Source organism: Pavona decussata, unplaced genomic scaffold (assembly GCF_977016875.1).
Source record: "Pavona decussata unplaced genomic scaffold, jaPavDecu1.1 SCAFFOLD_39, whole genome shotgun sequence".
In the NCBI taxonomy this organism is placed as follows: Eukaryota; Metazoa; Cnidaria; class Anthozoa; order Scleractinia; family Agariciidae; genus Pavona; species Pavona decussata.
In genome coordinates this window covers 1,327,501-1,343,997 of record NW_028145461.1, presented here as the reverse complement: position 1 = coordinate 1,343,997, position 16,497 = coordinate 1,327,501, and the positions used below count along the sequence as shown (strand labels likewise).

Sequence of the window (16,497 nt, the reverse complement as noted above, 5' to 3'; positions counted from 1 at the left end):
CATGACCATGGACAAATTGCAGATGACCCTAGACTTGCCTTATTAAATACGAGTTAAGTCGAGCTCAGAGAACGCGAAGCGCGATTGTGCACAGTTAGCTTGGGAGTTAGAAGTGCGAAGCGCGATCGTCAAGTCTAAGTTAACCCCAGGAACTCTGCTCAGCCTCCAACCGTCTTTTTTTTTTCTACACAAGTACAATATCTCGATCGAAAAATCCACCCCACTCCTTCTTTACCGATTCTTTTACTCTGGAAAACTTTAAACACCTGTATCGACCTCCGCTGACCCACATGCCACAAACCAATGACCTCCTGAACTGATAAGGGGCAGGAGTGTACTGGGAAATAATGGCAAAAGAAAAGAAAAATTACCTCCTATTCCCAAGTCTACTTTGTTAGGATGTGTATCTTCGTTGAAAGCTTGATTTACAGCGAAAGCAGGAGCAGTTGATCCGAGAGGAATATCCTTGAAGATTGAAACGGGTGCCATCAGTTGTGCCTTTCTTCGAGTTTCGGCGGTATTCGGTCGGTATTCGGTCACCCTCCGGTTATCTCCGAAGTCTTATCGACGCACTCATGACGTCACGATGTACACAAGAGTTATTTATAAGACTAGTGAATCAAATTACTCTGTTCAAGATCCGAATGATTTCGGTGATTTTGCTGTAATCGAGGATGGGATTATTCGGACAAACGCCTCAAAAGACGCCAAAGGAGCAGGTATGTTGATTTCTGTAAAGTTCCATTCATTCATTCACGTTCCTCAGCTGCATTTACAAGCTTCATAAACGGAAGCGTCCATCGCTAGCTGTCCAGTATTGCGCGCAACTTCACTTCACTGGAACGAGATCATCAATGTTATGTATAAGCTTACATATATATATATATATATATATCCCCTCGATCTTCTCTTAACTTTCCGTGTTGGCAAACAGAAGCCAAGAAAGGGGATATATCTTGGTTTCGTTAGTATGTAAGCTAAGATACAACAGGCGTAGATGTTAATGCCACTGTAATGCCAAATTATAGTTTATAAATTTGGAAACTGAAAGTGTAAGTTTCCGGTATCGTTTATTTTTTATTTCACTGTCTTAAACACTGTTATCCGAGACATTTTTTTTTTTCAACGAATTGCTATGGCATTGCCTCGCAACGACATGCATTCTAAGTTGCAGGAAAAATTACTTCACCTTAACTGTGTCATGCAAAAATTTGTGCAGTCAGCACTGTAAATTACTTGACTATTTTGAGTGAGTCATTCACTCAAAAAGCTAGGCAAAATCCTGTCTTTGAAAAAGTCCGTAACTATCATATGCAAGCTCTGCCAGACCGAAGATAAATAAGTTTCAAGTTCCCCACCCTAATCAAATTTCCCCTCCTAGGATATTCAAGGTATGAATCAATCAGCTGGTACATTATAAATTATGTTAAGTTTAAAATAATAGTTGTGCTCTTGCACCAGTCCAGAGTTACGGCACAAACCTCAATGCAATGGATTTTTGCATGCATGCAGCTCCTCGTGGCTATCCATAATTACTGTTGTGTGCTCCTTTGAACTTGGAGAGTCTCTCAAATCCAAATCTGGAGTTTCAAACACTGAAGAAAAAACGGATGACAGTTGTGTTTTTTACGCGGGATGCCCACAGGGCAGGCCGTGTCTAGGTTTGGGTCGGGTATCTTTTTACGCGGGATGCCCTGAGGGGCATACCATGTCTAAAAACGAGGGAGACTGAATCCGAAATTTTCGTATCACTACTACTTGTGACTGTCGAGCTGAAGGCCTGACCATGAACCTTAGCCTCAGGAAAAAGTTTTGTTTTCCCTCAAACGATGAGCCCCCAGGATTTAACAAAACTAACTACAGTGTATTAGCCTAGGGACCAGACATTTAAGGGTATACAGTCGAAGACCTTCCACTGCGACCACCTCTCATAAGCAGCCACTTTTCCAAAATGCCAAAAATTTTCCCAGTCAGATCAAGTTATAGTTTGAACTTCTCGTAAGTGACCACCTCTCATAGGCAACCATGACCACTTTTAGAGATGGCAGTTTGCAATATTCTTTTGTTTGTAACTTCCCGTAATTGACTGACCACTTGTCACTTATGTCCTCATATCTATCCCCTGTCGGAAATTGGACAATTTACCTTTGTAACATTATCACATGTACATTCTTGGGTAGTTCAGGGGATTAATGAATGTCACTATTGGAGGTACCGGTTGTCTAGAAATACTAGTGAAATCTCTCACATTAAGCTATTTCAGAGCCTTGATTTCTTATGCAAGGCTCAGAAAGTCTTGTGTTTATAGAAAAGAATGCCAGTTCTGCCATATCACAAAGTTTTGAATTTATCATATGCAACTTCTAATGTTTTGAGGCACATTTATTACTGACAGTAATAACTATACCATTCTTTTAAGAGAAGCAGTGGATCAGAAGACATGGGAATGGCCGCCAGAACATTATAACATACAACTCCATCATGTACAGTGTATTTATACTTAAGCACCGTGTGCCTGCTTTTTCTACAATTATTTCAGGTTCAAGAATGGTGTAGAGGTCTAAGGAAAGAAAACAGAGCTCTCGACAGACAGATAAGAGGTTAGCTTTAAACTATCTGACTGTGTGTCTCTTTTCATGCTTGAATGCATTGGCTATAGGAATAACATACAGTCACATATATTGAACATTCTGTGTCACCATGGGTTGCGGCAAAATTAGAGACATGTTGGGTCTTGTGTATAAATGTACTTCCACATAGCATGGTAGCACCATGACATGAACCCTTATTTTGTTACCCTCTTGTACATGTAGGCCTGGTTGGTATTGACACAAATAGCATGATTTTTATTTTTTGTTGTGTTGTGTCAATCAATCTAGCCTCCCGCCCCATTGGAAATACAATTTAATTTCCTTTATTTGACAGTGCTTGACTCTTGAGATCCAGCTCCAGTGACCTTCCTTTAATTTGGGGAAGCACAAAATAGATATATTTATGAAATTTTATTGCAGCCATCAAAAGAGAAGAAGAGAAAGCAGCAAGATCCTTGAGAGATGCGGCAAAGAAGGGCCACAAAGATGTCTGCGGTGTTCTTGCCAAAGAAATTGTCAGATCAAGAAAAGCTGTCAGTAAAATTTATGCTTCCAAGGCACAAATGAATTCTGTAGAAATGAGCATGAAGAACCAGTTGGGTGAGTTAGTAAGTGTACAATGTATAATTTTAAGTGCTTAGTAACCCTTTAACCCTGAATATCAAAGAGCAAATCAAATATCAAGAAAATTCTTCTTGGGTGATATCATACCCAGGGCTTGAATTTAAGCATTGATATTACAAGGAGAAATTTGATGCTGGGACTGATCAAAGGATGAATACAAAACCAGCAAAAGCATTATTGCTTGCTAGCACACCTTTCCCTCCTTGTAAAAATCGCTCATTGTACTCTCTTGCCCAACTTCATCCATGAATTTACCCTCTCCAATTCTCAATCAGTGTTCATTTGTAACTTTAAAACATGTCTACACAATTTTGTGTTGCAAGTGCACATGACTTTTAACAGTTTGGGTGTTGTAGTCTGTATATGGCATACAAGAATTTTAAATTTTAAATGATTTCAAATCATTTGGTAGAGGGTAGAGGTGTGTGAAGTGAGGTCCAGCTCACTGATTTCAAGTTCTAACGTTAAAAAATACAATGTAAATGGTCATCAGTACTGAGAAAGCCCAGTTGTGAAAATTTGATTGGGCTTTTCATACTTTGGAATAATTAAATCCCTATAAAATCAGTGCTTTTTGTCTGAAGTTTATTATGGTGACCACAAAAAACACAAGTCTGAACATTTTTATGAGTAAAATTTTTATTTTGTAGAACTTTTTTGCCACTATTAAGTTTATCTCAAGTGTTTAAAGTCATGTAAATTGCATGTATGTAGTGCTATTATAATCTAAGGTATTTTGTGACTGTTGTAATACTTTAAAATTTCCAAAAACCTTATGACCCTCATTACTTTCAGAATTAGCAGTCTTTGGGGCTTGCTTCTTTTGAGAGATTGTTACTTTCAGGGGGTCGACTTTCAGGGAGCAAAAAATGTTACATAAAGTTGGTGTGACTGAGCTCTTTTGGTGTTCAATATAGTTTTAATATTGAGTATTTGAATCGGACTAAACTTGCTCTGTGCTCATTCTGTAAAAAACAGCAACGCTTCGCATGGCTGGTGCACTGGAAAAAAGCAGTGAGGTAATGAAATACATGCAACAGCTGGTAAAAGTGCCAGAAATTCAGGCCACAATGCAGGAAATGTCTAAAGAAATGATGAAGGTATAATATTAGTTAATCTATACATGTGTTTAGAGAAATGGGCCCAGTTGTTCAAGCATATATGTACTTATTAAAGCTAACCCAGAGTTTACTGTGAACTTTGATTCCAGTCTATTTAGTAATGAGATTAAAAGATTTTTTCCAAAAGATATTTGCTATGCGTCTTGACTTTGATTTTTCGTTAACTTAAGCTTAAAATTAGTTTTGAGAAACATTTTCACCAAGCAAGTTGAAAACCTTGGTTAATTTTTAATCACGGGTTAGCATTAATCTGCTTTTGAACAGCTGTAAGAGCTAAATGAAAATTACATCATCAAAAAAGATCTAGAATTTCACGCACATACTGTATAAATAATTTATACAGCATTATACGATGTCATTCAAGTATATGGAAAGTCCAGCTTCATCACCTTCATTGGTAGCTAAATAGCACTTCATGATAAATTAAAATTCACAAGTACATGTTGTTATACTCAAAAAAGTTTCAGCTCACCACAATACAGGTATAACGAATCATGGCTGACTGACTCAAAAACACCCTATAACAACATTAACCTCCCTCAATCACGTGCAAAATCATGTAGAATATTGCCTGATACTTAGCTGACGAGGCCATAGGCCAAGTTGGCTAAAATCAGGTGATATTCCACAAAATTGAGCAGGATAATTGTTTTATTATTCAACACATTTATTTTATTTGCCATTTTTCTCCCCGACACACAAAGTTACATAATTTTATCGCAGGATATCTGTTGACTAAGGACAACAAATATTCAGTGCACCATGACCATATTTGGGTAGTGTCACAATGTGTTGAATAATAAGGTCGGATGTCGTACACTGATGTAAGTGTGACCAAGTCTGCAGCTAGAGGCTAAATGGAAGGGTTAGATGTTACTGTTTAATCAAAGAATTACATACAAAGTATACGTACATGTTATATTTGTTTCAGGCTGGAATAATAGAAGAAATGTTAGAGGATACATTTGAAGGAATGGAGGAGGATGATGTCGAGGAAGCTGCCCAAGAAGAGGTTGATAAAATTTTGTTTGAAGTCACAAAAGGTAAAGAACAAAAAATGTATTCACTAACAAACACCTTAAATATGTATTACGTGATGGTATATACTAGATTGAAACTTAGTCATAGTCAAATTCATCTGAAAAATTCTTTAACCTGCCATAACGAACTAGTTACATGCTGTCTTCTCCCCAGAGGCCTCTTTGGCGCTCCAGCGAAGTCAAATAAGGGACTCTTCCCATCATCCCCCGCACCCCCTTTTATTTTTATTCCCATTTCCTTTCTTTTCTTATGAACGAGCCTCTGCAAAGGAGAGAGAGTTACATGTACACGAATGTTACCAGTACACAATCATGAAAGTAAACTCAAGAACATGTATGTCAACTTACAATAATAATAATAATAATAAATACAATTTATATAGCGCTAAAATCCAAATGTTCTAAGGCGCTTTACACACCTTAATTAACGTAACAATTAAATTAACAAATTAACAATTACAATTATTAAAAGTATATTCAAAACTAAGATGCATCATAAGCAGAACGCATACTTGAATAAAAACGTCTTAAAGCTACTTTTAAAAAAATTAAAAGAGGCACTGTTCCTCAACTGTAATGTGAAGGTATTATTGATTATAATTCGTTTCTTTTACTAGGTGCTCTTGGACAAGCTGGACATGTAACAGACAAGCTACCTGTAAGTCCTTTGGAATGTTGCCTTTAGAAAACCTGTTTGTCATGTAGTAACTTTTAATATCAAACACGTGGATGAGTGGTTTCACTGAAAAGGGTGTTGAGTTGAGTTTGAGTTATGACTGCTTTAAGTTGGAGTTAAGATATAGTTACTGTTTCTAACATTTTTTTTTTTTTTTTTGAGTTAAAAGTAGTAAATTGGGATTTTAAGTCATTGGAAAGACAGCAAAAGAATGTTTTTAATGCGGTTGATGAAATTTGCATGCAGCTGTAAGCCGTTATTTCCGCAAATGTTGCTCCAATGTTTTGTCCGATGCCTTGCGCTTTGTTTTTTGATAAAAACGGAAATTAAATTGTACCCATAATCGTAGTTTTTTTATTGCAAACAAAGCGCAAAGCAGCAGATAGAACATTGGAGCAAAGTTGTCCTGAAGTACTCACAGTTCAAGACCACATGCAAATACTCCGGTGAATCTGAGCTAAAACAAAAAGCGATCTAAAAAGTTATTTGGGTCGGTTACGCTCCATTCCTTCAATTGTAAAGACAGAGTAATTTTTTTGTTGTTTTAAATCTTCTTTTCTTATCTCTCAGGGAGAAGAGGAGGGAGCAGCGGCCATGGTTCCATCCGATGATGAAGGTGAAATGGAAGACATGAAAGCACGGCTGGAGGCACTGCGCAGCTAAATGGCGACAAGACATTCGTGAAATTTTAAGTTATTTAGAGTAGATTTTCAATGTTTCTGCAACCATAGCTGCAACACGTCTTACATCTTTCCCCGGCAGGGGATGCTGCATGTGTGTTAATGGTGCAATATTTTTCTTAAACAAACACCCCTTATAGTTTCAAACCCTCCCCCCATTAATCTTAATAAGAAGTTAATAATTACGTTAATGCCCTGTAACAAGAGGGTTTTTGGGGAAGGAATAAATTGTTGATACCGCTCAGTTCCATCAAGATGGAATTTAACGTTGCCAGTAAATTCATGTGCGGTGTGCTTTGTGGTTAAATATTATTGTAAGACTTGTTGCACAACCAGTTGGAGAAACTACTTGCATTGTAATAGTTCAGTATGGGAACATTAGTGCCTTACAATGGAGTATTCCTTTTAAACACAGATTCTTGCCCATTTACCTGTAATGAGACTGCCCAAGAGCTTTTATTGTAAGCTAGTTCTAGCTCAACGTACCACGAGGATGCAAACACGTCCCTTAGTTTGGAAGTTTGGAAGCAAACATGGCTCTTTTAGCCGCTGTTCCAGGAGACGAGCCCACGCTCCTTTCCCGAATGTAGGCGGGAAGTCCCGGGTCCCGAGAGCGGTGGGCCAAAGAGTAAATGCGTTAGAGTAGTGTGTTTTTGTAAGGAATTTGTTTTGTATATAGTGGGCAAGCGGGTTCAGAATGTATTTTGAACATTAGCTCTACTCGTGTCAATACTAAAATATAATTTTATATACTTTTTGGCATGTGCAACAACGAGAAACTTTTTTCCTTCTTTTGGTTTCATATCAGCATCGGTATCGACAGCTTCCCATTTTAAACAATTGGCCCATTGTTTTGCACAGGGAACAAATAAGATCGGTTCGTCTTTACTTTTTTGTTTTCAAACCGGTTTTTGTTTCTTGTAGTCCAGTTTTTTGCCGAAGAAGGCGAATAGATTTGTTTCGATATAAAAAGGATTACCTCGGTTAGAACTGGTTCGGTGAGTTAATTTTAATTTTGAGGACGTTTAATGCAAAGAGTGGGCGTCTGCCATAGCATACCTGCCTCTGTTAGAAGTCTAGGGTGGCCAGGGCACTGGAAGTGTTAATAGTCTTGTAGCGTTATTCAAAAGTGACATATAGGTTGATGAATATTAATGTAATTAAGTAATACTGAAGGAGAACGCAAATAAATCTTTTTCTATTAGATTGTGGATGAACCGAACAATGTAATAATCAGGCAGCCTTCTTTTGTAACTTTATTGTAAATACTAAATAAAAGTCGTAAAACGTAAAATAAAGAACCGGTTTTCAGAAAATACATTGTAGATTCATGTTACTTATTTAGATCACAAATTTTACTCGATTGGTGCCTAACGTATGATGTAAATGGGCACAATTATTTTATCACTAGGCGCATCAGTAACATTTTTCTCCAAAGGAGATTAATGATTTTGTTTGATCTCATAATTTCCTTACATTCCATATGTATACGGACACCAAAGGGACACACAAAAGCGTCCGTATTAAGTGGGCTCTCAGAATAAACGTCAAAGACATCCTTTATCGATACCTAAGTATACAATTTAAAAGCAACAGAACGGTATTTAATGTCTTAACTATAGTCTAATTCGAACTGAAGAAACCTTACGCTCATTCAAATAGTCTCGCATTATAATTAATGTTCTCTCAGTGCTTCAAATGCAACTGACAACGTCATCATTTACAGTGCAACGAACTCAACCGGGGCCACTAAAAAAACCGGCACTTTGAAATTTAAAGAAATGTTCTCGCTTTTGATTGGTTTCCAAACTACTAAAGCCAGACTCCTTTGTTGTAAACGTGACTTGTGATTGGCTGATCAATGTTGCGTGCCCCGGTTGAGTTCGTTGCACTGTAGAATAGTGTGTGACTTTGCTCTACAGTGACATTCATTTCTCTTCAGCCAGACGGACTGAGTATTAGGCAATTTATACGGTGCGCAGATAACCACTGTCCGTAGAACGAGGCGTCTCCACTAGGGCCACAGAAAAGTGTCCTGTGTCCGTATTAAACGGGCTATTGTAAGAGAAAATATTTGAGCTTTTCGTCGGGACAAACACAACCGTCCGTACAGCGGGCTTCCACCAAACGTTGATTATCATCTGAAATTTCAGTTATTCCCCGCCTTGAGCCATCAAGTCTGTTGGGGAGCCAAAAGAGACAGGTATTCTGAAAGATAATGTGAGGGGTCTTCTTTGCACTGGGAGACATTTTAGAATACCATGGGGGTGGCTTGAAGTTTAGACCACAGTTGAACATCTTGCAAGCGATCAAAGTAAAAGAACAAGTTGTATATAGATCAACTAAGTACGAAAGGTACCCACTTGCGAGACCAAACTATGGCAATGACTGAAAACAAGTTATATGGCATAAACATAGTAGACTCAATTGAAATAAAATGGTTTCAGTTATTTATACTTGCCCAGTTCCCATTTGTGGTACTTTTGTCGTTATTTTTCCTCTCCATCAAGTCTGTAAGTGTGAGCATGGGTCGAGCTATATCTTCTAAGGTTTCAGCCATAACATAGTAAACGTTCGCACTTTGTCGCTGTTTGAAAATGTTATCAGTTTGATAAGAAGGATGCATGCAAGTTACGATCCTCGACTTGTTATAACCAAAGCAATTCAGACAGAGACAGATGCGTAAAATGTGCTACCAATTTTATTTAGTCACGTCCTCCTAAAGTTCCTCCTAAAGTTTTCTAAGCTGTACCTAAAGCATGCCCATTTGATTAAGTTCTTGTTTTGTGATTCATTTTTCTACAAGGATGTAAACAAGATAATTTTCACAACTTTTTTTACACATAAATACCTACACCGAAAAATAAAATTTCCTTATTCTCATAAAAAATAATGTTAATGTTAAATGTTAAAATACACAATAACTTCTCCCGTACAATTCGATGATGCCAAAATAAATACTTCAGTCATATTACACTATATCAGTTAAATATTTAATTTAATATATTTATTTATAGTCCAAAAATAAACTCTGATTTGGAAGAGTATATAAATACTTACCAAGTTAGGAATCCACCCTGATAGTCTAATTTATCCCGTTGAAATATTTGTCAAAATACCAACAAGCCACCGAACCGACAAAAATGACGACTTGTACATTTAGCCATATTTTTAGGCCTACGAAATCCCTAAAAACGTTTGTAAAAGCGCACAGAAAAGTTCTAAAAACTTCAAACCTAGCATACACAATGTTGTAAGTACAGGGACGAATTTCGCAAAAATATCGCTTTTTATGTGCCTCTTGGCTGTGTTAGTTTCGCAAGGTATTGTGGTTAAACGCACAGCCGCCATCTTTTTTATTAACGGTGGATTTACCCAGAGTGTTTTTCGGTCACCGTTTCCAAACCCAAAGTTATCACTCGAACCAATCAGAAGTAAACAGTGCAATGAACCAATCAGAACTTGAAGAAAATTTATGTAACCGTAACCGGCGCCAAGCGCGGGAAAACTATTTCAAGTAAGGTACGATTGCTCTGGATTTAACTTCTAATTGGAAAGGAAAGTAATTAAATTACTTTCGAAATCACTCTTTAAATTCAAACAACTCTGCAAGAAATTACGGCATTTTCTAAAGCGCACACCGTGTTACCTTAATTTCATTCCCAAGACTGCTTTGCATAATTGAAAAATACTTACAAGTAAATAACAATAAGTCTTGACTTTGCAATAACTTAAATGATCCAAAAGGTGTATGCATGAATATGTATGTTCATTGGCTTACAAGCGGCAATATTGAGTGAATTTTTGGAAAACGGTACTCTTTTCCGCCTTGGCCTTCCGTGGTTTGGTGTAATGTTGCCCTGCACCCTTCCCTCCAACCCCCTGGCCTGGTGCGCTGGGAAGCCGAGTATCCCTGTTTTTATGTGTAGCAAGAGAAAGGTTTACGCTGGTATGTCCCTTTTAAAACAGGGAATATTGCGCATTACTTTGTCGTATTTGAGCTGTGATCAGGGCAGCATTATTGTTAGTTTGATAATGACTCGCATTGCAGATCTTGGCAAGTTCTGGTACTCTTTGTATCCCAGATAAGGCCACAACTGGAGTTTTGTACCATCCAAAATTTCAAACGTTCAACCATCGCCAACGCAGAAATGTACATGAATCTTTGATCATGCCACTGCACGCTCGTTTTCGTCTCAGTCCTGTGTTATTTTGTTGGTGATTCTCCAACATGGTCTTTTTCCATCTCTTTCATCTTCGCCGCCAACATCTTTGTGGCTAGCCTTTGATGTGCGAGGGCTTCACTGTTGTCACTGAGCTGTCAATCAAAACACAACAAACCAAACATGATTGTGAGACTCGCTGACCTAAACTGAGCCTTCAGATTTAAGACAGTAAGAAATGTCAGCCGCGAGTAAAATTACATTTTAAGCGGCAAAAAGAGAGGGCCCTAGCGTCTGAAGAAAAAAAAATTCACTTCACTTCTAGAAGTACTGAGCCACGCATTTAACTGCAATTCATGCTCACCGTGACAAACTTAAAAGGCTATAGAACAGGCCTTCTCTTCCAAAATGGACAGAATAAAGCACGAGGAATTTTTAACACGCGGTGAATACTGAACCACAACAACAACAAAAAACAGGCATAAAAATGACTTTTGTTTGTAAGTGGTAGCACTGAGCTTCATGTCACTACAAATGCCTTTTCCTTTTCCATTCTTTTGGCTTCAGACTTAAAACAAATGGAGCCAATCGCAACATTAAACCAAGCCTGAGGAAAGCTGACTGTTCTGCGTACTTAAAGGACCCTAGTCAGCCTCCTCCATTTTCTATGCCATCGAAATTATTGATATTGCATGGTGAAGCGAAATCTTATTGCTTAACTGTAAGTTGTGTTTCTGAAAGTATGTTTCATTATATTTATTAGTTTCACAGTGATTTCGTACATTTCGACATGCTCCGAACAAAATATAATAGCCAAACTCTCGCATATAAACAAAAACAAAGGTGTGGCTGACTAGGGCCCTTTAAGGCAATTGTGTATAGGCTCTATTAAACAGAAAATCGTTCAATAATCTCTATTTACCGCTTTTTAGCACTCTGATATTCGGAGCTGAGCTATGCAGCCATTCGACAAAACAGGCTGTGTAAAAAAAATAAGCCGATTGTATTTTGTTTTTACCCCGGCACTGAGAAATGAGAAGCACGCAGTTAAACTACAGGTATGAATAATTGAGAAAACGTTAAATCCAGCCATGTACTTACCATGCCCAGCAGTTTTTCTACAATTTCATCCTTATGCATCTTAATCTGATGAATAAGATCTTCTTCCTCGCTTTTTAACCCATTTTCCGTTTGCCTTATCTTTTTCGTTGTCCCAGGAAATCCAAACTTTTTCCTCCAGTTCGATTTTTCCAGCAGTTCATATATAAGCGTCGAGTTCTTGGCCAGCTGTTGTTCAAACGCGACGCGATACGCATCTGCAGTGAGGAGAGCTTCTTCTTCACGACGATGAACCAATTCGAGCTGAAGAAAAAAGAAAATAAACTTACGGCACTTGCCCTTCTCCAACTCAACAGCAAAGCTTGCAGAGGCCGAAGAGCTTTAGTTTACATTCTAAAGGCCCAAGAGATCAAGTTATAAGGTTATTCCAAAGGTCACTCTTGTGTACGCCTGCTTAAAAGGTCTTCTGCAGCGAGGGACAAGATCTTTCTTTAGCAGAAACAACACGTTACAAACTAGCATAGTCGCAAAATAAGCGTCGTTATATACTTTTTAACGCTGTTTCGGTGTAAGTTCAGTTTGTTTTGTAAATGGTTAGATTTCTTCTCGGTCTGCCATTAATGATAACTGATTTGACAACCATTCACTTTTCATGAAGACTATAAATAAAGCAGTTTTAAAGTTTTCAAATCTTTCCTCTGCTAGGATTTTCTTTCACGCAGTCTTTGATGTTACTTGATATATAAATACTTTCTCATCCTCCAGTAAGAAGCATAACCAAGGGATTTCGTGCAGACTTGCTTGCTCTGGCCGGCACCAGTTGTACGTATTCGCTTCATGTTCTGACTGGTTCGGTACTTTCCTTGTATCTATTGTTTCTCGCCAGTCATTAAAAAATATTTGATTTTACAACCCTCGCTTGAAAACTGCTTTATAAGGCCTGATTCATACTAGCGACGGAAGCAAAATCGGAATTGGAGACGGAATCAGAAGAATCTTGTGACCTAGTGAACAAAAGCCTCGCTTTCATTTCCGTTCTAAATCTCGCGTAAAGGGATTGGGAATGAGCTGTATGATTAGTTGACTCTTCTGCTTGCGCTTCTGATTCCGATCAACCAGTTCACACTTGATCACAAGTGACGGAAAGAGAAGCAGAGTCGGAAAAAAGGAAACGTTCTGATCCTTGCAATTCCGATTCCGACTCGGCGTCCGATTCCGTCGCTAGTGTGAACCAGTCCTAAATCATCATCCCATAAATACCAGTCTTTACCTCATGTTTGAGCTTTGAAACATCTCGCTTGGCATCAACGGCAGCCCTCGCGCATGCGCAAGGCTCCTGTTTTTTCCCTCTGCACTGGCAGGCACCAAGGGTCGCTAACTGTGTTAAATAAAAAAACAGCAACATGCAAATAAAAGACGGAGTCAAATGATGACAAAGCCAAGGGAAGAACAAATTTTGTGCATGTAGAGCAGGAAAAATTTCTTTTAATAAATACTACTACAGTCAACTCTCTCGTAAGCGACCACCCTTGGGGCGCGACAAAGTGGTCGCTTACGGGAGGTGGTCGCTTATGGGAAAGATAAAAAAATAAGCCTAATACTGGATTGATTAATTAATTACATAAAAATATTACCTCATCAGCTAAAATTAGGCAAATAGTTACATTTTTTTCAGAGGCAATGACATTTCTATTCCATGGCTTAAGGAAAAGATTGAAAGCACTGGCATATTTCACGTTGAATAGGGCCTGGACAATCTATTCATTCTTCTGATGAAACTTTGGAACAGATCACTGTAACAATTCCCGTTTACCTACAGATCTAAATATAGCCATCTTCTCTGTCTGTAAACCGTTATTATCTGTAAGCAGTCCGGGGTAGCGTCATTAAAAATTAAACTTTTTTCACTTCTGAGTAATGATTTACTAACAATCATACGTGAGTGGTGGTCGCTTACGAGAGAGCTCTTGAAACAGTATTTAACTGAGAAACAAAACGGTTGTTTAGGAAGTGGTCGCTTACGAGAAGTGGTCGCTATGAGAGAGTTGACTGTACTTAAATACATTCTTCAGGGGTACCTCAGAAGAACGTTTTACTCCAAACCACTTAAAATGTTGTCTCCCGTGTTCTCAGGTCGTTTGGTGGCCTCTTAAACACATATTCGTGTAAGCTAATGTTACTAAACCTGTAAATGCTTTAGCTGAAAATTGAAGTCGCAGAATATTTTAGGAAAAGGAATCTTATTTCTCGAATTTACAAGCTGTCGTTGCCTTTACGAACATGCTAGTTGACCTTATTTCCAATTTTTAACGAAATATTTGCCCGTCCGAAAACGAAAGAATTAGGAGGAGATCATCGTTGCTAAATGGTGCAGTTCCAGAAAATAACCATGAGCACCACATGGACAGTCATTTAAAATTCTGAGGGAACGGGTGGAGTGGTATAGTTAAAGAGGCGGCACGAGTTAGGTTTTCGGTCGCGTTCTTTTTTACTTATTATTATTATTATTATTATTATTATTATTATTATTATTATTATTATTATTATTATTATTATTATTATTATTATTATATAATTTTTTTTTTTTTTTTTTGGGGGGGGGGGGGGGGTCGCGATTGTCCGAGAGATAACACATAAGACTTCGGGCCACGAGTTAAGTTCTTGGTCGCGTTCTTTGTACTCGGGCTGTGAGGCGCCTAGGAGTTAGGTAATCGGGGAAGGGGAAGGGAGGGCCCCGGATCCCCTTCATGTTTTCTCTCTTCCCTCGCTTCCCCTCTCTTTCCGCGTTCGCGAATGGTTGCCCCTAGCGTAGAGAGGGGTCTGGAGTCGATAGAATTGAGATCTTTCTAGTTCTAGTACTTTCTAGTTCTGGCCATTCAATCTACAACAGTGATAAAACTTATTCCCCTAGAATTTATCAACTTTAACAGAAACGGCATTCGCGAGGCACTTTCTATTTCTAAGGCGAAGACTCTTTAACTTATTCAGCTTAAACTCGGGCCATATTTGACTGCGTGGTCCGTAAGCCTACGATCATTTAGCAGTGATAACCTCCAGCATCGCTAACTCACCCAAATCGATAGATGCAAAGATATAGTGAGGCAATAAATAGCCACCAGATAGGATTGCGTTAATTGCAGTCAGAATGAAATACAGGGGAAAACGATTAAGACGGATCGAAACGCACCAATCACTTCTTACAGTCTTCACAGCCTATAACATCACGGCTTACTGACAAACTACCAATAACATCTCGACTTTGTTGACCAATCAGGTTGACAACCAGAGACATATATACCACCTACTGACGTTCCACAAATTACTTGACTCTGAAGATGACTTCCGCTCAGGTTGTCGTCAGTCAAAGTCACCACAAAACAGTCCTTCTCAGGGCTACACTCACCCGGATGATCATAATTTACGTACTTACGACATTTGTTAAGTAGAATTATACCTTGTGCTTCATACGAATGCTTTTTAAAATCCCCGTGTTTTAATCGTTACGTTTTCACCTTTCATTTGGAGACAGAAACCATTGGGAAGGTTTATATCGGGACAGACACAGATCTGACTCACGTTTAGAAAATTCAAAGAATTCTGAAGATTCGCATTGTAGACGTCCTCCCCTAGTCTGCGACGCGGAAATACGTTTGCGTTCGCAAGCTACCCCTCCCCTCATACAATGTTGCTGAACAAAGATAGTGCCAGTGCGTGTGAAGGCTACAACACTGGGACACTTAACTTAAAACTATTATAAATTTTATACCAGTATAATGAGGAAATAATGTAGTTATCTATTATTGATACTAACGTGGCTCAACCACTTTCAATCCTTACACTCTGATGACCCGGGAAATTCCATACAACAACGAGAAATCCATAATGAGTTGCAAACATTGGAAAAAGAAAAAGAACAGCTTAACTATTTAGACCATGCGATAACTGAACAAGAAATACGCCAAGCAGTGAAGAAATTGATAAAAAAGGAATCCCCATTCGTTGATAAAATAAGAAACGAAATGATCAAAGCGATATATCAAACTTTTTAATCTCATTCTGCAATCTGGAAAAATGACAGATATTTGGTGTCAAGGCCTTATAACTCCAATCTACAAATCGGGCGCCGAGTGACCCAACAAACTATAGAGGCATACGTGTATTTAGCTGCCTTGGAAAATTGTTTAGCTCCATTTTAAATCAAAGATTATATCTGTACTTTGAAGAAAACATGATATTACATAATTCCCAAATTGGCTTTCTGCCTGAAAACCGTACTGCAGACCATGTTTTCACTCTAAGGACCCTAATAGATAAATATGTCCACTACCATAAAGAAAAAGTCTATGCTTGTTTCGTAGATTTTCGTAAAGCTTTCGACTCCGTTTGGCACGAGGGGTTGTTCTACAAGCTACTTAAGATCAACATAGGAGGACACTTCTACAACCTGATTACTAAAACTCTTCATCGCAGCTCTACATGTTCTATAAGAATCGGAGAAAACAAAACACGATCTTTGTCATACTCAAGAGGTGTACGTCAAGGA

At 38.3% G+C, this 16,497-nt stretch overlaps 2 protein-coding genes across 3 annotated transcripts in view; one reads left to right on the top strand and one right to left on the bottom strand.

Annotated features, from left to right (window-relative positions):
- Window positions 1-574: 574 nt before the first annotated feature.
- LOC146483388 (charged multivesicular body protein 3-like) lies at window positions 575-8,048 on the top strand. The gene is made up of 7 exons (XM_085106133.1): window positions 575-719; window positions 2,540-2,600; window positions 3,012-3,191; window positions 4,194-4,315; window positions 5,268-5,379; window positions 5,994-6,034; window positions 6,623-8,048. The coding sequence occupies exons 1-7, from the start codon at window positions 675-677 to the stop codon at window positions 6,713-6,715; spliced, it is 654 nt and encodes a 217-aa protein (XP_084962259.1). The 5' UTR covers window positions 575-674; the 3' UTR covers window positions 6,716-8,048.
- Window positions 8,049-9,415: 1,367 nt separating this feature from the next.
- LOC146483386 (coiled-coil domain-containing protein 125-like) overlaps window positions 9,416-16,497 on the bottom strand; it is a 23,981-nt gene continuing 16,899 nt past the window's right edge. For both annotated transcript variants that reach the window (XM_085106160.1, XM_085106161.1), the window contains exons 6-8: window positions 13,225-13,332; window positions 11,997-12,257; window positions 9,416-11,050 (exon numbers count right to left, since the gene is read on the bottom strand). In XM_085106160.1, coding sequence (XP_084962286.1) covers window positions 10,940-11,050; window positions 11,997-12,257; window positions 13,225-13,332 — 480 coding nt within the window. In that variant the 3' untranslated portion in view covers window positions 9,416-10,939. The remainder of the gene's footprint in view (window positions 11,051-11,996; window positions 12,258-13,224; window positions 13,333-16,497) is intronic.